This window comes from Carassius gibelio, chromosome A17 (genome assembly GCF_023724105.1).
Source record: "Carassius gibelio isolate Cgi1373 ecotype wild population from Czech Republic chromosome A17, carGib1.2-hapl.c, whole genome shotgun sequence".
In the NCBI taxonomy this organism is placed as follows: domain Eukaryota; kingdom Metazoa; phylum Chordata; class Actinopteri; order Cypriniformes; family Cyprinidae; genus Carassius; species Carassius gibelio.
The window spans coordinates 18,660,262-18,684,128 of record NC_068387.1 but is presented as its reverse complement, the minus strand read 5'-3'; the positions used below and the strand labels follow the sequence as shown (position 1 = coordinate 18,684,128).

General features: G+C 37.2%; 1 protein-coding gene across 1 annotated transcript in view; it reads right to left on the bottom strand.

The window, feature by feature from the left end:
• LOC128031640 (ankyrin-3-like) overlaps window positions 1–23,867 on the bottom strand; it is a 72,464-nt gene that overhangs the window by 36,252 nt on the left and 12,345 nt on the right. The window contains exons 2-23 of the mRNA XM_052619943.1: window positions 19,926–20,027; window positions 19,210–19,308; window positions 18,736–18,834; window positions 17,240–17,338; window positions 16,415–16,600; window positions 14,060–14,158; window positions 13,319–13,417; window positions 12,298–12,396; window positions 11,197–11,394; window positions 10,658–10,756; window positions 10,405–10,503; window positions 9,801–9,899; window positions 9,458–9,655; window positions 8,888–8,986; window positions 7,472–7,669; window positions 7,281–7,379; window positions 7,055–7,153; window positions 6,871–6,969; window positions 6,488–6,583; window positions 5,901–5,973; window positions 5,559–5,597; window positions 500–623 (exon numbers count right to left, since the gene is read on the bottom strand). Of these exons, the coding sequence (XP_052475903.1) occupies window positions 500–623; window positions 5,559–5,597; window positions 5,901–5,973; window positions 6,488–6,583; window positions 6,871–6,969; window positions 7,055–7,153; window positions 7,281–7,379; window positions 7,472–7,669; window positions 8,888–8,986; window positions 9,458–9,655; window positions 9,801–9,899; window positions 10,405–10,503; window positions 10,658–10,756; window positions 11,197–11,394; window positions 12,298–12,396; window positions 13,319–13,417; window positions 14,060–14,158; window positions 16,415–16,600; window positions 17,240–17,338; window positions 18,736–18,834; window positions 19,210–19,308; window positions 19,926–20,027 (2,501 nt within the window). The remainder of the gene's footprint in view (window positions 1–499; window positions 624–5,558; window positions 5,598–5,900; window positions 5,974–6,487; window positions 6,584–6,870; window positions 6,970–7,054; window positions 7,154–7,280; window positions 7,380–7,471; window positions 7,670–8,887; window positions 8,987–9,457; window positions 9,656–9,800; window positions 9,900–10,404; window positions 10,504–10,657; window positions 10,757–11,196; window positions 11,395–12,297; window positions 12,397–13,318; window positions 13,418–14,059; window positions 14,159–16,414; window positions 16,601–17,239; window positions 17,339–18,735; window positions 18,835–19,209; window positions 19,309–19,925; window positions 20,028–23,867) is intronic.

Here is a 23,867-nt window from a genome sequence, read left to right as displayed (position 1 = left end):
TATTATTTGCATAACAATTTTTCATAGTTTTATCCTGTCATCTTAAAACACTTGTGTCAAGCACTCTTTAACTTGAATGACACACAGTGAGTTGAATCTGTGCAGTGGGAACAGTTTTTATTTGCAGTAAACAAAAAGATATGAAGTTTGACAGCACTGAATGCACAATAAATCTGACCGAGATTTGAATCTCTCATTCCTGATCTCTTTCCAACCATTTTTTTTCTTGAAACATTATTACTAATGCAGACTAAAAGCCAATACACAAAGACAGTACTAACACTTTTAGTGAAGACCACCTGAACACAACATTCTAAATCTAAATCTTTCTAAATCATTCTAAATCTAATACATTCCATCTAAACACCTCCAAAAATCCATCGACTTGTGCCATATCAACTTCATATAAATTTGCTACTCATAGAGAACAAGCATAAGGAACAAACAGCTTCACAAAAAAGCAAGCATCCATACAGAAAATGTAAATGACTGCAAATACCTGGCAGAGCGGGCTCCAATACTGAAACCCATGTACCCCTCCTGTGGCAAGGAGTCATCCCCTAACTCCCTCAGGTCCTGTGGCCGAAGATACTTCTCAGTCTCGCCGGTCATCGCATCTTCACCTGCAGGAATGAGACAGGCCAAAGGTTAGCTCACTTGAAGGTGAACTGGTATGGTGACCTATCAGTAGCTGCAGCAATTAGCTCCCCCCACGTTGCTCTAATTTAATAAAATCCAAAGGGGCTTACAGTACACTTATTTCCAAGATAGTCCCGTTAGAGCAATCTGAAGTTAAGGGTCTTGTTCAAATGCACAATTGTAATAAATTGTAGTTCATTTCTTGTGGAATGAACCTACCAGTCCACACCGGCCTTCCTGCGTCACGCAAACATCCAGCTTGCAGCTTCTAGATTATTAATTGATGTCACATAACACCTGCTTTTTTTTTTTGTCCCATCGTGAATAACAGATACTTAGGTGGCAATATTTCACTGACACGTAGAAGAAACATTCTGCTGCATCAGGACACCAGTGCGTCCCCTGCTATGAAACAAGTTTCCATTACACCCCCAAGAGTTTCTTAAACAAAATAACAGCAACAACCAGCAAAGGCTGGTTTTACTAGTCTCTCAGCATGGTCTGTTTGCCAGCTAAAACCAAGTTAGACCACTTGCATAAACTGTTTAGACTAGTCTTAAAAAGTAAGTCACCTACTTTTTTCTCTTCGAGACTGGCCATAACTTTTTTAATTAATTTATGTAAAGGTAGTGTTCTTATTTGTACTGGCAAAAAGTAAGACTGATTACCCCATGGCAACTGCTAGCTGGTCAAGTTCACAAGTCACAGTCTTAACATGGTTGATAAGTTTATGCAACTAGCCCCAGTACATTATCTTAGGCTGGAATTCATTAAGCTGTTTATAAAAGCAGGAAATAAATTAAATATTAAAATACAATAATATAAATCAATTTAATTGTAAGAAATTACGTTTTCAAATAAAACTTTCACAAATATGATAGCCTGTATCTGATTGTATTGTTTAATGAGAACAAAAAAAACAGTTTGAATCAATCTAAAACGGTTTGCTGGTCCGTTGACTAGTTTTAAGTGGGGTTTGGGCACTTTTCAGATGGTCAGATAAGCTTGACAAAACAGTTTTGATGTTCGTTTCCGTCGAACTCTACACTGTAAAAAATAAGTGTAATTTTAACTGTAAAATTTTGTAAAAACGCTACGGAAAAAAACTGATAATAGGTTAACAGTAAGTTCCCGTACTATATACAGGGAAAAACTGTAAAAGATCTAACAAAGCATTTAATGTAAATTTACAGTAAAATTCTGTTAATTATACAGCTTTTAGAAGTAAAAAAAGAACAAATCAATGTATAATTTACAGTCTAAAACTGTAAACTGATATTCCCAGAATTCCCTGCGTGACACTCCACGTTTGAAAGTATTTTGTTTAAATAATCATGTTTTTAAATAGTTCTTGTTATCAGTTATGTACATTTGAGCTTTATGTTACATCTTCTGTTGCTTAATGAAAGTTTTTTGCATTATTTAAGTATCACGTGTGTTACCATGATGGTGTTTTGTGTTTCCATAAATGTGCACCTTCTATATGTTAATATATACTTCTGCTTGTGGTGAAGCTACTTGTGATGAGCTTTGATACTTCATGTGGCTTTCTCTTATACAGTACCATCTTTATTATTATGGTGGTTGTCAGTATTTTCAAGGTACAAAACAGATTTAATTTTGTGTGTTGTTGAATTTACTGGTTTATATTCACATTTTCTTGTTTGTAAATTACAGCTTTATATTGTAAAATTAACAGTTTTTGACGTAAATGTGTTTACAGTTTTCTGTATTTTTACAAAATTATTCTGGCAACCACAGCTGCCAAAAAGTTTTTGTAAAAACAACAAGAAATTTTTTACAGTGTACAAATATGTTATATTCAAAACTACGACCCCAAAACAAACAAACCGTCACTTCTAAGTTACAGCTAGCTAAATCATTATAAAAAACAATAGCTGTGTCTGGCTGTCCACCTAACGTTAGACATTCAACGCAGTTTAGGTAAGTTATAGCTCTCAAGGTTTTGGACAGTCGTTATATTTTTAAGGCAAAATGACGTTAGGTAGGCAACTCTCGAGGATATGAAGCACAGCCAACATCTTTAACGCGACTCGTGTCCTCTCTCTCCGTGCTGCAGCCCCTCCCCTCCCGCTACTGAACTCCTCAGTTTCCCTAACCGGCTCCCTAATACCGTCCTACTCCGGTACCGAATCAACGACTTAATGACAGAGAACAGTCATGACATATGACTATGTGTAAAAAAAATGACGCTGTATTTGACGTCATTCGGAGTTTTAAAACTGTATATTTAAATATGATATCCAAGCAGCATCCAGCCGTTGAACATTGAACACGTTATGCAGCAGAGCCCCAAACACCGCAGTATTCTGACACTGACAGTACGTTGACTCACATAATAAAAGAGCTGCCATATCCCACTCCGATACAGATATATCCGTTATTAGCGTATTCCTCCGATTGTCTGATAAGTTCTCAATGAAGCCTGTAGTTATCCTTCGAGAAAAAGACTGATGATACGGACTCAATTCGGGTTGGTCATGTGAGAGTCGATCGTCCCGAGTCGACCAGAACTCTCGAGGCACTGAATGTGCGAGATTTACATCCGTTCATTCGCCCGGTAAAAGTTAAATCACAAAGCAACCTGGGTCAAGAGGAGGATCTACCAAAGCTGCGTTCTCATATGTAAGAGGAGCTTTGCTGCTCTCTATGCAGTATCGCGCGTGCGCGCGCACACGAATACTCAACACACTCGCGCGCAGAAACAGACCAGTGTGTGTGCGTGTTGCTAAAGATTTTGCAGGTCTAGCATCAAGTGCAAGGTGGTAATAAGACACCAAGTACTGGCGACATAGTTCTCTCAAGAAAATTAAGGGAAACAGTGCCATCACTCTAACGTGTGTGCGTGGGTTTGGCTGTAGCTTACTTCTGAGGGTCTGTCCTCACAAAAGTAAAGAAACCTGTTTTAAAACTGACTTTTTGAAGTGGTCCTCACTGTTCACATCACTAATATATCGTCATCATAAGTTTGTGTATTTAAAAGTTTTTTTATCAGCTAATGTCAAGGTCTCCTGTGTCACTGTGTGTAGAACATTCATGAAACTCATTATAAAGTGCTAAAGAACATTACATAACAGCAAGAAAGTTCACCCTTTCCTCTCAATTAGCCTACTGTCCCTATACAGGCACGCAACATCACATTAAACCATGTGTGTAATTTGCTGAACCAGGCCTTGTGCTCTTGGGCACATGTGGGACACATCAGGCTTTGCTATTAAATACATGAAATATCCATATTTTGATACTAAACTTACCTACACTGTGATAAAATAATGAAAACCGCTTAATAAATAGATTAAATAAAGGGTTCCCAGACTCGAAAGTGTGATTTCCAGGTCTGCAATAGTCATGTAAAAACAAAGTAAAAAAAAAAAAAAACACACACACACATTTAACAAAAATAAATAATAGGTTATCTATAGTCAATCAATATGAATGGCAATAAAATTATATCGACAATTTAAAAAGCTAAGCTTTTGAATAATAATAATGGTTTTATTTAAAAGTTATTCAAAAACTGCTTTTAATAATTCGTAATTAAAAAAAGAAAATTTGAGAATGAGATCTAAAATATTTAATTATTTTAAATGATCCCTATCCAGTAATCACAAGCAACTGGTTAAATCATGAAAATACATTGTTTGAAAGATTCAAATAGAATTAGAAATGTTGCTTTGGAAAATAACTGAAATAAGTATATGGTAAAGTACTAAAAATGACTAATTAGTTCATAAAACTCAACTAAGACTAAAACTGAAATAAAGATAAATAGTAATATTTTAAAACAACTAAAGCTAATAAACCAGCAAAAATAAACCTAAAATTAAAACAAAATAAAAGCTAATTCAAAATATTAATAAAATTTACAATATATAAATAATAATTAAATAAAACTAGTTAGAAAATGTTGGAACCCTGTACATGTAATCATCTTAATTAAAATCTACAAATGCAAAATGTTTCTGTAAGAAAGGACTACGTTTTAGGGTATAGCAAAAATAATAATATAAAAATAAAATAGACATTAGTAGTCAGTGTCACTCTCCAACATAATTTGACAACAAATAGATGTATATGAGTTAAAAATCAGATTGGGGATTTAAGGTGCAGAGTTCATTGCTTCTGACTGACTTAAGACCTACATGCACAGTTAAATGGGATTCCAAAGATAACTTACAGGATAACCTATGGATCTATCGTCTGCTGCTACAAGCACATACAGTACATGCACTAATGCACACTTTACCTCTCAGCATACTGCTAAGACAGCAGTTTCAACAATCCTATTTCTGCATTTTACTGCTTTATTATATTTGAAATTGTTTCTCTCTCTTTATTCTGCATCTCTCTCTCACTCTCCAGTAGAGGGTTGACACCTGTGGGCCAAGTCAGTGTCACCTGCAGGATTGTGAGCATATCTGCTGACACACATGGTTACCGTATACCCTCATCTCTCCACGTTACCATGGAGAGGGGTGCAATGAGGGACATTAAGCTCATAAATATTTCATCATTGCACCAGGAGACAAGAGAGAGTTTGGCATCAGAGACAACACATGGAGTGTTTTCTTTTCATCCTGACACACTGCACGTCAACTTCACTGTATCCCAGGCAACTGTATGAGTTGGGCATCTGTTATTGTGTTTCTATGTGTGAGCATTTGTAAATATGTGTTTATAACTGAAACTGAAAAAACTGAAAAAAAAAAACTGTGGGTCTAGTTGGCATACACAGGAAATCACAGCAATTACACTCTGTTTACGTGCATACAGACAAAACACACAGTGCACTGCAAAGCCAGACGAGAGGAATGTATCTAAGCTGAGTGAGTGTGTGCGTGAAACAAGGGATGATTAAAAAAAAGTGAGAAAAAAAACAAAACTGCAGAAGTGTGTACCTCCTTCCCCATCAGCCTGAGCTTCATGATCTTTCACAGCTGTCAAACATACATTACACAGCAATTGGTTAAATATACACTCTCTCTGTCTCTCTCTCTCACACACACACAAACACACACACAAAATAATGAAGGCACATATTGTTAGCGATCATGGTGCAAGCTAGTGGGGAATCTATCCAAATAACTACATTTGAACTCAGTGTGCAAAGAGTCACAGCAGAGAGTCCTGTAAAGAGTTCTTCACAGTAAAAACCAATATAGTTCACAAGGAAAGAGTGAAACTGTGTGTGTGACTGTGTGTGAGTGAGTGATTTTAGATCAGCACTTAATCAGCTTTACCTTCATCATCAGACATGTCGAGGAATTCATTCATGGTCTCAGGGACATTAATCTTGTGTTTCTCGGTTGTAGGCTGGTCAAAAAACGGAAAACATGCAAAATATGAGTTAGAGATACTGTATGTACCTGTATATATATATATATATCAAAACATTATAACGTAAAGTATGAAATATTAATACACAGATGTACTAAAGATAACTTTAAGAGAGTGTTACAAGATGGCAAAGGCAATCTAAATAGAAAAATAAATAAAAGAAATGAGCATGAATGATTAAATATCCAATATTGGTTAAATACAGTTTATCCAATAGTCTATTTAAAGTGTAATACAAAAATAATAAAGAAAAAAAGGACATGGTTTACAGTTTTAAACTGTAAATATAAAATTATGTAGGAATTAGATTCTTTGCCCAGAAGTGATCAGCATGATGTGGCTGGTTGGTGTGCATTTGATTCAGAATGCAAATTGCCTAAAAAACAAATCGCCTGGTATTAATTTCTCTGGTAATTGTGGACATTGTTTGTAGAGAATGTCGAGGGAAGTAGGTCATGACGCAGATGGTGGGGCAGGTTGAGTATGTTACCGTGGCAGTGAGGTTTTCATTTGTAACTCCTCTCAGCGTGTCCACTACGGAGATGTACCCCAGTCGGCGAGCGATGGAGAGAGCTGTGTTCCCATTCTGCCACACACAAATAAAAGGACTTTACGTCTGTATATGAGGCATTTCATATGTAATATTCTAATATACATAAATGTAGGTATTATAAGTATAAAAGAGTGAGATGTGTGTTTATGTCATAGGTACACAAAGGTATCACTTCTATCACAAAAAAAAACCTCATACTCATCCCAAACTTTTGAATGGTTATGTATGAGTGTATATGTGAGTGTGCTACAGTACACTGTGGACCAAGGTTGACAGCTTGCTGAGGGAAGCAGTTATTCCCAGCATGCCCCAGTACTCACCACTGTGAGCTCATTGGGTGAAGCTCCATACTGAAGCAGCATATTAATAATGTGGGTGTGGCCTTGCTGTGCTGCTTGATGAAGAGGTGTGTAACCGTTCTATGCACAGAATGACAGTCAGTTTACATGCAGAACAAGGTAATATCTATATCTAAAAGTCTTTACAAGTGACAAAAAGAATCACCTTTGTTTTGGCATTAGGCTTGGCCTGATTCTCTAACAGGAAGTTGGCTATCTTCATGTTGCCATAGTGACATGCCACATGCAACGGCGTGTAACCACTCTATCAGAAGAATATGAAAGACGAGAATATCAGACTCTGGTACAGACCACAATGAGCCTCTCAATGTATCAGTCAGATTGTGGTGGTTATGTAATCAATGGAAACACCACAAGACCTAAAACCTGACCTTGGTTTGAGCATCAATTTCTGCTGCGTGGTTCAACAGCACTTCAGCAACACCTGCCCTGTCATCCTGTGCAGCCAGGTGCAGCGGCGTGAGACCGATCTGTTTATAAACACACACAGCGAGTCAAATTAATACGTATTCTCAACCGTGTGCTTTGTACATGTGTAATAACCATATGTAAGTATATGTACCTTATTGCCCATATTAACATTAGCCTGTTTGGAAAGAAGCAAGGACACAATGTCTACACTGCCCTCCTGTGCAGCGAGGTGAAGGGGGCTGATGCCCTGACGGGTCATTGTGTTACAGTCCGCCCCATATTCCAACAACGTTGTCCCAATCTCCAATTGATTCTTCTTAGCTGCAATATGGAGAGGTGTGTAGCCATTCTAAAGAGAATGAGAAAAACAAGATGCAAACATTTTTAAAATACTGTAGAAAGACTATAGAGGCATGCAATCATCTATTCTTGTTTTATTTTTCCCCTAGTAATTTTCTTGATTACACAAACCAATCAGGATTTCTCAAATTTGGTAAAAAGGAGACTGTAAGAAGTAACCAAGCTATTAATTCGCCCCCAAATTCCAAACCTGTTACCATGTTGACTACTTTAACATTACTCTAGATACCCCAACTCTGGGAAAATGCAAGCCATGAAATCATACAAATAATCTTTTTTTTTTTTCTGTATTAACCATAAAAATATCTAAAAATGCTAAAAACAAGATATATATATATATATATATATATATATATATATATATATATATATATATATATATATATATATGTGTGTGTGTGTGTGTGTGTGTGTGTGTGTGTTTGTGTGTGTGTGTGTGTGTGTGTGTGTGTGTGTGTGTGTGTGTGTGTGTGTGTGTGTGTGTGTGTGTGTGTGTGAATTACTATGATGATTTTTTCAGGTGTTTTGCCTCTCATTCTGATGGCACCCATTCACTGCAGAGGATCCATTGGTGAGCAAGTGAGGTAAATCTAAATTTCTCCAAATCTTTTACAACAAAACAAACTCATCTACATCTTGGATTGCCTGAGAGTAAGTACATTTTTAGCAAAGAAAATAAAAAAAAAACCTTTTTGGAAATTGTACTCATTGAAGCTCTGTCATATTTTCTTATCTGTATTGTTGTACTTATTAAAAAGCTTAATATATGTTAAGAAAACCAAACCCCTAATGGCAGCACAACTGACTTAATGTCATGTCCCAATGGTTTCATGGTTTGGCTGGTTAGCATGGGCCAGTTAGCCCCTGCTGGTCGATGTTGTAATTACACCATCTGGCTACAAAAATCAGGTTCCTTTATTGAAGGCTATTCAAAAATAAACATGCTCTCTGACCATTTTTTGTAAGTAGTTTAACGCATATTTAATTTCATTATAGTAAATGTTTTACCAATTCCCTATTTGGGATTCCCCACCCATCATAATCACTAATGGGACATGCCATGAACAAGCACGAGTGAAGTCCAGATCACCATTTGGGACAGGACCAAGATGTGTTGTGCAAACAAATGTAAACTACCATGCATATATGGGTATATTTGTAGATGTTGTTGAGCGCATAATGTTTTATGATGCATTTGTTCACCAACCTTTCCTGCTGCATCCGGCGCAGCTTTTTTCTGCAGCAGAAGATTGGCCACTTTTAACTGCCCATACTTTGCAGCCACATGCAGGGGAGTGAACCCTTTCTGTGGATGCATATGCAGGAACAAAAGGAGAGAGAACACAAAAGGGTAAAAAAAAGATGAATAGTTTTGCTATTTTCATTGTGACAGAGTCAGTTTAAAGTATAAAGAACTACGACAGTACAAAAAACACATATGGGGTCCAGAAAATGTTTTTGACAGAAGTCTCTAATGTTCAGTTTGTCTTTTTATTTACTTAATAAAAAAACAGTCATTACTTCAGTCTTCAGTGTCACATGATCCTTCAGAAACCATTATAATATGCTTAATTGGTGCTCCAAAATATTTTGTGTTATTATCAGTGCTGAAAACTGTTACATTTTAACAGTTTTTAATTTATTTTTCCTAAAGTCCTAAAACTTTGATAGCATCCACATTTAAATTTGATTTTAAATTCCAAATGCTTACTGTGGTCTCAGACTTATGAGCCCCTCTGTATGTGGTCACACAGAACAAACACACACTGACACACACCTTAGTTGCTGCAGAGAGGGATGTTCCCTGCTCCAGCAGGATAGCTGCTATCTCCTGATGACCCTCACGGGCGGCGAGGTGGAGAGGGGTGTAGCCAGAAGTGGTAGCAGCATTGGGTAACGCCCCCTTCTGCAGCAACTGCTGCACAATGTCCACTTTTCCCAGACGACTAGCTATATGCAGCGCTGTTTGGTCATCCTAAAAATTGTCATTATGGAAATAGAGAGTGAAAGAGACAGACAGTGATGAGAGGCCAATCTGAAAAGATCATTTATAATCTGTCATGTTCTAATTATGTGTGTGGTGGGATGTGGACAGTGATTAATTCAAAAGTGTGTCCCACCTTTGCTTTGATGTCCACTTTAGCACCATTCTGTAGCAAGTATCTGACAACATCAATCTGGCCGGCCCTTGCTGCCATGTGCAATGCTGTTTCACCTCTCTACAACACAACATTTGGTGAAGTGCGTGTGAGTTGTAAGCTTTAATATATTAATACAAAAATTTATTGTAATAATTGGGTGATGGAGTATTTTTTATAAAAAATATTAATAATCAAAGAAGTCTATGAATTTATTATGGATAAAAAAACCTAAAATTAACCAAAACGTTACATTAAATGTAAAAAAAAAAAACATTCATCAATGTAACATTCATCATTTGTTGTGTTTTTTCATGCTTGATAAAATGAATCTAACAAAATATGTCCACCCAGTCACATAATTTTTTTCATTTTGTGTTTTTTCTATGTTTTCTATAATACATCATATTATTTATTTACATAATATCATTTGCGTTCATTTCGCTTGAAGTTGCACAATGCCATAAATTAACAAATGAATATATTCCATGTCTGACAGAATGTTTAAAATGACAGAAATGCATTTTATAAAGTCTCACAGAATGTCTCACAATACAAATAATGTCTCTTTGAACAGGAAACGTACCACGTTGGTGGTGTTGGGTGAGGCTCCGTGATGCGTGAGCTGTTTCACTATGTTCTCATGACCCATAAATGCAGCAACATGGATGGGTGTCAACCCCGACTAAAACATCCGAACAAAACACAAACATACTCTGAAACAAACAGAAAACCGCTTTTGCTATTACATTTCTGAAGCATATACACTAAATCTGTAAACATTAAACTCCATTCAAAACTTTTGTGGTACAATATCATATTTCATATTTCTCTTGTACCTCTGTGACTGCCTGCAGTGATGCCCCATGTTTCAGCAGCAGTTCCATCACCTTCATTCGGTTCTTCTTACAGGCAATATGAAGAGGAGTGAAACCGTTCTGTTGATGTAGACACAAACATGTTCTTCTTGACTGAGATGCGACCACATCCACCTTTACCAGAGGTGAGTAACCACAAAAACCTTCCTCTGGTTGAATAAACCCACGGTATTCAGTAAAAAACCATGTGCATGCCACTGTTCAAATGAACTGTTTTAAACTTTACATCAAGTTATTTCTGAGGTTCAGGATTATTTTTAAACTGTCCTGAGAACGTCTAAGTATTACTATGGCAACATGTTTGCATTTTGTCATCCTCCCTGCCACAACTGTGCTTTTGTCTTTGTAAAGCGAGAGATTAACATTCATACAGCTGCATCTGTTAAAAGAGGAAAATGAACCTAATCACCCCACAAAAGAAATGCAGAGAGAAAGGAAACAGCGTGAGGGTATTTTCTGAGTTTGAATGTGCATTGCTCTCTTTTTCTCTCTGCTCTCACCAGGGCTTTAGCGTTAGGGTTGGCCTTCTTATCTACGATGACTTTGGCCACTTTGAAATGTCCGCAGTGAGCAGCCACGTGCAGTGCCGTCAGGTAGTCATTGGTGACATCATCCACGGGAGCATTGTGCTGAAGGAGCAGCTGGACACAGTTCAGGTGATCCCCTTGGGTCGCCATGTGCAGTGGAGACAGACCGTTCTATACCAAACCAAAAAATAGCATTGGACATTTAATAAGATTAATGGTAACAGGTAGTGGTTAATCAAAATGGGTTTTTAAAATAGAAAACAAAATAAATAGGTAAATAAAAATGTCCCCTGCTGCAACTAAATGTAAATTTGTTTTACATAATTACAAAATTTTAAACAAATTATTTAAAAAAAAAAAAAGTTGAAATATAAAATAGATTGCTTTAGCACCTTCTCTTAGCTTATCTGAAAAATCACTATCTCAAATAAAGCTTCCAACACATCGGCCGAAGAGAAAATAATGATCACACATGAAGATATTTAGAAAATGACAAATATCGATCAATATGAGCCTTGGCAATACATGAGTTGAATAATTGGAATCGATTAAAATAAAAGTGCAGTCACATTAATGAATTTTGGTGAGCATAAATGATCCATTGTCTTTTATCAATAGTGTAGTGATGAATAAAGCACAGCTCACACAGAAGTCACTTTCAAACCAAACAACTGTTTGTTGCTCATGCTGCAAATTCACCTGACCAACTACTTGGGGAAATCTTTCATTCTCACATGAAATTCAGTTCTATTGAAATTACTGGATTTGCTTGTGAAAATTCATCAAACAATAGTAAATGTGACCACACATTAATAAAAAAATTGTAATCCCTAAATAATAAAATTGCTTTGGCACCTTAAGCCACAATCTAAAATCAGTGAAATATCAGTTTCCTGCAGTCAGGAGAAAAGTGCCTGATGAACATGTCGCTTCTGTAGAAATAATGGCCACATGGGGGCAGTCTTAGGCATGCACAGATATGATGGGAAATTTGATGATCAAACATACAGGTACTCACACACACACATGAAAGGGGCAGAATTATTCTTGGGGTCAGAAAAGCAGTGGTCTTACTTTGGTCTTAGACAAGATGGGTGCTCCCCTGTCCAGCAGCATCTCAACAACCTGCTCATGTCCACTGCGTGCGCCGCAGTGCAGAGGGGTTAAACCATCCTATACACACACACAGACAAGCAAACACAAAGATAAAATGTTATATAATATTAAAAAGTATGCTCTGAGATCATACACTTCAGAACAGCTGATACCACAGACAAACCTCAGCACCTCCAGATGCTCCAATGACACTGCATGCTGACCTGTTTGATATTTCCTGCAAAGCTATTCACTTTATGCAGTATTATATATTGCAGTTTATACTTCTTTGGATCTTTACTGAAAGTTACCTTTATCAATGTGCCTATGCTGAAGACTTATTTATTTATGCACACACACACACACACACACACACACACAGTTGGGGGTTCAGTCCCTTGCTCAAGGGTCTCACCTCAGTTGTAGTATTGAAGGTGGAAGACAGATAGATGTACATTCACTCCCCCAACCTACAATTCCTGCCGGTACCTAGACTCAAACCCACAACCTTTGGGTTGCAAGTCAGACTGTCTAGACATTAGGCCATTGTGTGCCCTTATATTAAACTAAGAGTGAACAACTATATATATAGGAACATCCTAAAATGCCACCTGACAATTACCTTAAATTGAAGCACACTGAAGCACAGATTCATTTTAGCAACTCTCTTCTTGTTATTTCTACACAAATAGTTTCTTGAGCACCAAATCAGCATATTTGAATAATATCTAAAGGATCATGTGACACAGAGGATTTGAGGCTGCTGAAAATTTAGCTTTGCCATTACAGGAATAATATACATATAAATTATATATTAAAATAGAACAACAGTTATCACAATATTACTGTTTTTAAAATATTTCTGATCAAAGAAATACGGCCTTCTTTCAAAATAAAAGATTCTTCCCCAAACCTTTTGAATGATAGTGTAATTTAATGTGTAGTACAGCATATGTTTATGTCTGTTACGGTTAGTATGTTTGTTGTATGTTTGTGTTACCTTGGTCTTGGTTTCAATTTTTGCTCCTCGGTCCAGCAGCAACTTAACCATGTTTCCATTCCCTCTCTTAGCTGCCACATGCAGTGGAGTGATGTCATTCTGTATGATACCCACCCAAACAGCAACAGACACACAGCAGGTATAATAGTGACATAATCACAAGTTACAATCACACCTCACAGAGATTAAATCAAAATAACTAATTATGAAAAAACAATAATATATATTTCTGTGACAAAATACAAAATATTCTGAATGGCATATGAAATTCGCATTGCGACCATATGCATGTGTCCCTCAGGCTGAAGCAGATTCATACATGAGTTTGTTTGGACTGTGCCGGCCAAATGGCAGTTTAGAGAGCTCAGCCGGGAGAGCATTTGGCACATGTACACACACACATACATGATGGGAGCATGTTTGCTCACAAAGAGCCTATGGCAGGTCATTTAGCTCATTCTTTAAAACACTTATGGAGCATTTTAGGCTTCAGTCTGGTGACAATACTGTACAACATTAATGCAATACTGCCGCCATGTGATGCTCAGAGTAACTACATGACCACAGACATAATGAAACCAAGTTTAGCTGCATTTTGATTGGGAATCAGTGCACCTGGACTCTAACGCATTTAGCATGGGGTCAAAGGGAAAATTTTAACAGATTATGGGGGACAGTTTGTTTGCCCTATAATCTATTAAAATTGGTCCTTCGAAGCAGTAGATGGTGCTGTGATCTTACCCTTGCCATGAAGTCTACTGCTGCTCCTCTATTTAATAGTAGTGTTGCTACGTTGATGTTTCCATAGTGGGCAGCAATGTGGAGAGGAGTGAAACCGCTCTGATGAAAAGAGAGACAAAGAACAGAATGGTTGAAACAATTATTTATGAGTCCATTTAGTTACCTGTGCATCCTTAGACAGTGAGTGTTCTCTTACTAAAAAATATGATCCTCTCATTTTGAATATGTATGAGACGCAGCTGTTAAAGCAAGATGGTAGTGTCCTGCAGGCTACATTGCAGTAAAGGCCTTCCAGTCATGGAGATTTTCATCTCAATTAGCCAATAATCTGACACAAAGCAAGTGGTGCTCAGTATAACCCTTCTCCACCTCTGTTTGCTCTTTTATCTTGAAGGGAACGGGGCTCCACCCATTTTTAGGGAAATTATTGCAATTATTAGCCGCAGGCGCAAATGGAAAAACAGCAGGGCTTTAAACATTTCCACTTCCACAGAACTGACTACAGACAACACATGTTGCCTATGGGGAGAACTGAATAAACATTCTCATAGATTATCGCGATACAGTCTTCATGATCAACACATTCACATTTCTATTCACTCAGAAAACCCTTTAAATGTTTATGCAGAGAATTATTTCCTCGGATGAGTTCATGGACTTGGAACATGGTGCTTAGCTGTTAACATGTGGCTGTTATTCTTAGTTAGCAATTTGGCAGTTTTCTCTCTCATGCAAAACTGTGAACTAAAATTCTATCCAGCCAAAGTGCTGTTGCTTGCCATGTGAGCAAACCTGACCATGCATTCTTTTTGCAACATTGTAACGGTTCTAAACTGCAAGATTTCTAGCTGTTTAATTGAAAACGGGGTAGATGTTTCTCTAAAGGTCCATGCACATGCCCCAGGGAGAGAGGACTAAACAACCAGACCATCTTATCTCTGTAGCTGGCCAGCCGGGTTCCGCTTTCACAGCCAAGCCAAATGAATACAAATTTTTTGAGTATTTTTAATGCTCAAAAATAATGCTCAAAGGAACAACATCCTACTTCCAGTTAGTAATAAAAGCTTTTTAATAGGTCAAAATTAAAATGTACCAGTTTCTCACTTCTACAGTAGCAGGATGTGCCAGTGAAGACCTTTGCTCTAATACTCTAATTGCAATGAATTTGAATCTTTAAAATTCCAGATTGACTTTCACAAACTTTTTAAACCTTTTCACAAAGTCAAAATACTGTACTGCAGTTATTCTGGTTTGGCATAAGAAAATCTGTATATTTTTATAATAGAAAATAGTTTTGCTGCAAAAATGAATATTTTATTATGTTATAAAGACTCATGAAGTTTTAATTCCTGCAATATAGACTCTTTAAATTCTAGGTATTTCTTCCACAGTCAGTTGATGATTAAACAATGAAGGTGGTGGCAATTATAATCTAAAGGGACAAATATATTTTGGAGGACGAGATCAATAAAAAAAAAGGTAGTTGTAGTTGCCTAAAGTTAAAACTCCTATTCAGATATCATGATGTCCACATAAACGTGAGCTATAGCAGTGATCATGTTTGATCTACTGTCCGGAAAAAGTAACCTAGATCTAGTGTTATATTACTTAATTTGTTGAGGTAACCTTTTGTGAAAACCTCTCTACAAACAACAGTATCTCATCAATGGGCTTTAAAAACTGAAACATTTGAATTAACAGTTTATATTCACCAATATCCGCATCATTACCAGCAACCACACAAAACACTGACACAAAACTCTTATAACCAATCAGAAAGCTGCATGCTGAGATGTGGAACCCCAGCCTGTAGCTGCAGAAATCAAAGCATGCTTCAGCCCTCCACCCAAAGCATGGTCTCATTCCTCCATCCCCAGAGAGGATGAAACAGGAAATTATACAAAAAAATATAGAGATGGGTGGGAGCAACACTGGGGGTGTTCTAGGCAAAGCAGGGTGGAGGTGGGGGTCAACAGCTTAATGTTTATCGTGGGTATACCTCTGTCGTTCTATTCACCATCATCTATGTTGAGACGTGCGGTAAAGGAGAGAATGGGCAGTTAGTGAACACTGACAGGTAGACGAAAGCAAAGAAACAAAAGACACATATCTAAAAACAGGACTAAGTGTGGGTGAGTGAGTTAGAGGGGGGGAAAATAACACATATATCACAGTTAAAAGCAAAACATATACAGTATATGATAATCTGCTCTTGATTACATTATAAAAGGTGTGTGCATAAGAAATACATTTATTTAACCAGCATGATTCTGTTTCAGTAGGAACCTTGGGACTGAAATAATTGATACTTGTGAGTAATGGCTGAGCATGTTTGCAAGCGTCTTTCAAACAGACCTTGGACTCGACATCCGCGTTGTGGTCATTCTGAAGGAGCAGAGCTGCAGATTTGGTGTCATCCTTGCGGGCTGCGATGTGGAGTGCAGGCAGACGGACTTTACCTTTCGTGTCGTTCTCTAACAACAGAGAAACCACCTGATCATGACCCTGCTGCAGGGCTACGGCTAACGGCGTAAAGCCATCCTAAAGAGAGAAAGAGAATCAGGCCTCATTTTACATTTATTACTGTATTTTGTTTCACAGTATGAACAATACCATTTGTCGACACTACTCTAAACTAAAGGTTTGGGGTCAGTAAGACTTTTCTGAAAGTATAGGCCTACTTTTATTCAGCAGCTATGAATTAAATTGATCAAAAGTAAAGACATATACTTTTTTATTATACTGATAAACCTATATTGGTTTATACAAAAAAAGAAACAGAACAACTTTTTTCAACATTGATAATATTAAAGTGATTACCAAAATAGTATAGGCCTATTAGATTGATTTCTGAAAGATCATGCAACACTGTAATGGCTGCTGAAAATTCAGCTTTGCGGTCACAGGAATAAATCACATTTCAATAATATTAAATCATATTATGCAATAATTCGCAATATTACTGTTTTTACTGCATCTTTGTTCAAAAATAAGCCTAAATAAAAAAAAATCTAACCCCAAAACTTTTACAGTTATGTATATTGTATATATTGTGAGAAAAAGAGAGGTGAGGAGTAGGAAGCACTTATCTGTGAACTGCTCAAGGTCATTCCGACTTTATCCTCAGTAATCAATAAAATACCCACCCACACACCCACACACACACACACACACACAAACCTCTGTTGCAATGCTCTGGCTGGAATTGTTCTCCAGGAGGAAGCGCACCACATCCAGATGGTTTTCCTGTGCAGCCATGTACAGTGGGGTAAAACCATTCTGAAACAAAGATTACATTAATGTTATATATACATTAAAAATATATATACATTTGAATGATTTCTTTAATTTAGCTATGGAACAGATACAGAAATAGTACAGTGAGACCTACAAAATCTTATCACAATTCTCTAGCATATATTAAATACATTAAAAAAAACAACAACTGCATATCTAGCTAATGAGGTGGTATCCCCCCCACCTTTTCATCCCCCATTTTAATTCTGAAAAATGTTATATTATATATAAACATAAATATTTTAGAAGCCATCTAACCAATTTTTAAATTCACAAAATTCAGAGTCACATATGTTATACTAGACAGAGCTACACTGCTGAGCTACCCACCCCCTCCTCTCAGCAAAGAAAAATCAATCAGAAGTTTTATTTGACTTACTTCGTAGGCATGAAACATGAACCATTGCTGCGGTAACCCTACAGCTAGGTTGTCATGGCAAATCTGTCATTCTTAATATTTTTTTTAATCATCTGAGATTTCTCCAGAGAGGACAGACCCCCATTACACCCCCTACCATAACCTCAGTGACCCTGCTCCCATGGCAACACAGAGATGCTGACAGTGCAGGTAGGAGAGGACAATACTTTGTGATGATGGAGCATCAAGCAGAGACACAGACTCCCTTCATCATCACCTTTATCTATGCTATGTCTTTTTATCTTTGAGTTCAAAATCTGGTTCTTTTCATTTAATGTGTAAAAGTCCAATTCAAATGCTGTTAGTTTTGTGATGGGGAACAGTAACTTCCTTGCTCCTTTGAAGCCATGTAGACAAACTCCCATGCAATAAATAAAACTCTTATTTCATTTACTGAAAAAAAACCTGTAAAAATGCATCATTCAGACATATTGCCATAATAACATTAACACATGACTGCTCACATGGACAAAAATCAATCCGGTAATGATACTGATCAACAATCCAATGTGCAAAAATCAACTATATATTTTTAAAGGTCATACAGAGGATAAAAACAATAATGGAAAATCAAATTATGACTTATTTGGCACAAAATAATCTGATCTGCCACAAAATTGACACAATAAATGGCTGTAAAGGTATAGAATGTGTCTCTTTTTACCAGTGTTTACATCTGTATGCACTGTGTTGAGCTCAGTGCAGGAAATAGTATTATTACTGGCACTCTAGTAATTTAGTTGGCCTTCATAACTCACTGAGCTCAGGTTTAAAGCAGTGTGTGTGTGTGTGTGTGTGTGTGTGTGTGTGTGTGTGTATTTGGGTGTTCATTGGCTGGTCATCTAAAATAGAAACAGATTAAAGAGTGTACGTGAGCTGCCTTGCAGTAAAGCTGGATGATCCAGCCCAATGATTGTGTGTGTGTGTGTATATACAAGTTTGTGGAGTCTGAAGTGTGTACCTGGCTCTGTGCATTGACGTTGGCCCCATTGGTCACTAGCTCTCTCACCACTTCCGCCTGTCCTGCCAGTGAGGCAATGTGCAGCGCCGTGTTTCCTTTCTGGATTAGAGTAGATGGAGAAACAACAGTGAGAGAGAATGATTGGCATCTCTGGATTAATCACTCCACCACCTGTTTGTATCACCCCCATCTAATGGATGCTTTTGTCCCACTGGCGTCCCCCCAACCACCATTCTTTCCCCTCAGCCAAAGACGTGTTGTTTCCGCTGGCCTGTAATTTACCTCCACACACACACTCCATTCCTGTTGAGTGAATGCAGCACTAGAGGCTTTTTATACCCAGTGTGAACATGCTCACAGGAGCAGAGAACACCATGTGATATCAAACAGAAATACAAACTGAGCTGGAGGCTCAGAGTGTGTGTGTGTGTGTGTGTGCCTGTGTTTGTGTGTGTCTGTGTGCATCAAACTGACCTTGGTTGCTGCATCTACGTTGGCACCTAGTTTGAGCAGCTCAGCCACCACGGCCACATGCCCCTCTTTGGACGCCAGATGCAATGCATTCAACCCATTCTGAAACAAAATGCAAGTTCTGCTAGTGAACAGTATGGATGTGGTTGTCTGCCAGACAGGGGCAGTCCAGTATCAACTAGCCTGGACCAGAATAGAAATATATACACGCATATCATATGTAGGCACTTTCGCAAATCACTGCTTAAAATACTTTTATCAAATATTGTTTTTAACACAAAATTAGATATCCTTGAAAAAAATTTTTTGTTCGATTTCCTTTTTGAGTCATTTGAGTAATTTCTTATTATTATTAATGATGAAAATTATTGTGCTGCTTCACAAATTATCTTCAGGAATATTTGAATAGAAAGTTATTTGAATATAATGTTAAAAATCAGCATTTATTTAAAATATACATATTTTGTACAATGTCTTTATTGATCAGTTTAATCCATCCTTGAATAAAAGTATATACAGTATATAGATATCATGTAGATATATGAAAGATCAACTATTCATATTCATATTCTGAAAGTAAAAATAGCAGTTTAACAGTACAGCTACTGATGGAAATAACATGCTGTCACACTAAAAATTTGACAATTTACTTCCAGCATTCTCAGTAATGATAATGATATTGTTACAGCCTGTTACATGGTAATAGAAATGATCTGTACCTGGTTACAGATGTTGATGTCGACACCAGTCTTCAGGTAGTCGAGGACCTTCTCAAGGTTCCCTGCCCTCGCTGCCCGCAGGTAACTGCCATTGCTGTCCGGCTGCAAGTAATGAGTGAAAATGCAGGAGTTGATTATTCCAATGACAAGGTCAAAGGTCAAATCCAGGACAATTTAGGTCAAAACCAGATCAAATACGAACAAACCAAACAGATTTCAGCTCATAAAATCATTGAAATGCAAAAAAAAAAAAAAAAAAAATCATACCAAATCCATATTTACTCAGTGCCATTTGTCTCCACAAACACACACACATATCCAGGAAAACATCAGCTTTAGTCTACCACTCAATGTCCTACAGGGAAACCACGATCGCCGTGTGACAGAGAATCAAAGTTGCACAGAGCACCTAAAAACACTGGCAGTCCATCTCTCAGCAGATATCCCAGCGTTCCAGCTGAAGATCCAGCTAAAAACAGCCCATCTCTCATCAACGGATACAGAACAGAACACTAAATAATGGTTATTATTCTGACACAGGTTTCCACTCACTTTCCGTCCAGATCTTTTTAGTCTCTCTCTCAGAATAAGTTTTCTCTTCTCATGCGTATATAAGAAAGAGAGCAGGATTTGGGAGAATACACAACGTGTGTGTGTGTGAGTGTGTGCCTATGTGTCTTCTTTCGTCAGCCTCAGTTTGATTCTGGGACGCTGCTCTTGACATAAGAGGACACAGCGCAAAATTTCAATACATTTTACCTCACTCACACATAAACACACATACTTTAATAAAGAATAGGAGAGGGTTATCTTGGAGACACGCTCACATGGGGAATTCCTCCAAATGAGAAGCTATATTTAGTTCTCACTAAACCCAGGACAAATTCCTTCCCATATCTACCATCAATGTGTGTGTGTGTGTGTGCGCTGGCAAGACAACCTGGAAAGAAATATTCACTTTCCAAAAGTTTGACAAGAAGATTTATGGAGATAAATGGCATGCAAATTCATCTAGTGACCAAAACATTCAAGAACATATCACACATATGTGTGTTTTTGCAATGGTGTGTGTATGTTTCTGTATTCTAGCATACGATTTACAGCTCATAATGAACTCAAAGCTTATTAACTAGTCATTTACTCAACCTATTCCACTGGGAAAACCCCCATTTCTTGTGTGTGTGAGAGTGTTCTTGTATCATCAGACTCCTACAGTCTTTGGTATGAAATGAGGGATTAAAAGCACATGCAAAAGATGCCTTTCTCAGGGGGTAGTGGTTATGGTAAACAAATTCTGCCCCTCACACACACACAATAAAAAGACTGAGAGAGAAAGGACGTTGTATGTGTATGGTGGTCTTTTTCGTGATTCATCTCCCCCTCTTATCTCTGAGTTAATGAGTTTTTCCTTCCCTGAAGGATTCTAGCTGGAAAAATAACACCCACTCACACCCACTAACATATATATCATCACAAAGAAAATCTGTATTCAATAATGTGAGTGCTTGTGTCCTAATGGATAAGATCTGAATTTCTAACATAAATGTTGTAGGTTTATCCAAAGCATGGGTTGCCAGTGAATAGGAATGACCTCCTGTCCTGTTATCATTGTGCCCTTGAGCAAGACTCTCATTGCTCCAATGGAATTGTCAGTACGATAAGTACAACGAAAGCTCTAAATGAAAAGTCTGCTTGGTTTTTCCCTTACCCTTGCTGAATAAAAATAATAATTTCTTTAAAAAAAACATACTGACCTCAAATTTTTGCACAGTAGTATAAACTAATGCTAAACATGCTAAACAATTGCTATATTAAAGCATTGGCAATGCACAGACATAATAACCATGACATGTAAACATTCATATACAACCTACAAAACAGTATCACAGGACGCAAACAAAATTTAATAAAACATCTGAATATTTAATTCTAAACTTTACAGTATAACGTCAACACAGTCTTCACTTTACCTCGATTTCAAAAGTTTATCTTCATCCGAACAGATCCTACTTTATCTTTTGTATCTCCTTAGTATTACACAAAAACCACACATGCTTTTATCACCACAGAAATTAAACATTTTCTCACTAAGTAAAATATAAAGGTGGTTTTCATGGGAGATTAGAAAGAAGCTAGGCAAAAACGTCTTCATTTTTACTGAATGCTAACTCTAAGAAGTCCCACTGTGGATACACACACAGGCCTTGAATTGCCATTGTGTAGTTAAGTTTGCACCAAAACTGCTGCTAAGTGTTATTTTTGGAAAACATTTCGGAAAACAGTTTATATTAGTTTTTTGACAGTTTTTAGAGGTATTTGTTTTAGATGTGCACAGTGGATCACTTACTAAACACAAGTTTTGTTACACCGCCAGGACATTGCCAATGTAGTTAGAACAACTGTTTGTATCTTGCTTTGCACTTGCCAAGATGTTCTGGGTGGTTTTTAGGTGGTTACTTCTTTACTCAAATCAAACAGTTTTTACCCACTGCCTCATCTGTCTGTAAGATTTTGTTTTCCTACAATTTTCTTCATCTACAAAAACCCTAGTGGTGACAACCTGTGCGTACAGTGTCAAGCTCTGAATCTTTATAAATGCTCACACTGTATAATTCATCTCAAGCATGGAGATCTGAAAGCCCTCTCTGTTTTAAAATCGCAAGCATCAATATTTCAGTGTGGGAAATTCTGTGAACACCGCATGTACAGTACGCACAGTATAGTGGAAACACTCTGTGCTACCTCACACACACAAACACACACCCAGTTGAGTTACATAAGACATTATCTAGGGTACAGCTGTTATTAAAATATCAGAGATACTGGACTGAAAGAAAGACACGAGGAAAGGGAAGAGAAAAGGTCATAGTTGATACAAATGATATGACACTACATCTGAAAACTAAATGTTAATGTCTGTACAGCTGTTGTTCATAAAAGAATAAGAGTATTTAAACAGCTGACCCAATAATACCCTGTTCTCTGCCTCTTTGTCTCAGTGTCTCTTCAGGTCCTAGATAAGCAGAGAGGTCAAATACTGCATGATCGGCAAAAAACAAAGCTACCCTGGCTGCAGACAGAATGACTGCACGCGCACACACACACACACACACACGCACATTCCTGTACTCAGTCTGAACAGACAACATCAGCACCACTACATGCGACAGTCTTGAAAATAATATAAAAAAATAAAATAAAATGTTGCAATTTACAGCCAGATCGAACCATTTCTGGTTGGTTTTTGCAGAGGAGTTGGTCAGTTCAGACTGTCTGGGTTAGACATAATGGGCGTCACACAACAGAATGTTTCCGAAAGTGAAGCTGCTTGGTATTGTTTAGTTTTAAAATCCCTCCTCCACTTTTCAGCATGTCTGTTTTCACTCTCACTTCAACCATATTTATAACATAACATCCCAACATAGACCTGCTCGAACCGATTCATATCCATTGTTCCTAATTTAAAGTAAGCCAAATTATTTACCATGTTCTATAGGCTTAAAATATTACAAATGCACCCATGTTGAAATTTTGGCTGATACCAAGTCCATAATTTATTTTATTGTCATGGCTGAGCCTGATAACTGATCTATACTACTTTGTTTTTAAAAAGAAAAGAAACTAAACACTATCATTGCATGAGCACAGCAATTTTTTAAAGAAGAAGTGCTCTTCAAGAGAGAGTGTTACTAAAGGGTTACATTTTTGTCATAATCTATTACTTTCCCTAGTTTTTTTTTTTTTTAAACTAGACATTATTGCAAAATTAAACACTCTATAAGTATAGATCCAAAACTGCAACGTCTCTCCAGCCTCAGCATCACAATAAAATCGAAGCCCCATAGTCACAACAGCTTAAAAAGGTAGATTCATACAGTCATGAAGGTATAGTGCATTGTTAGGTAAATTAGATAAAGTAGTCTAGAACATTATTGAACATGG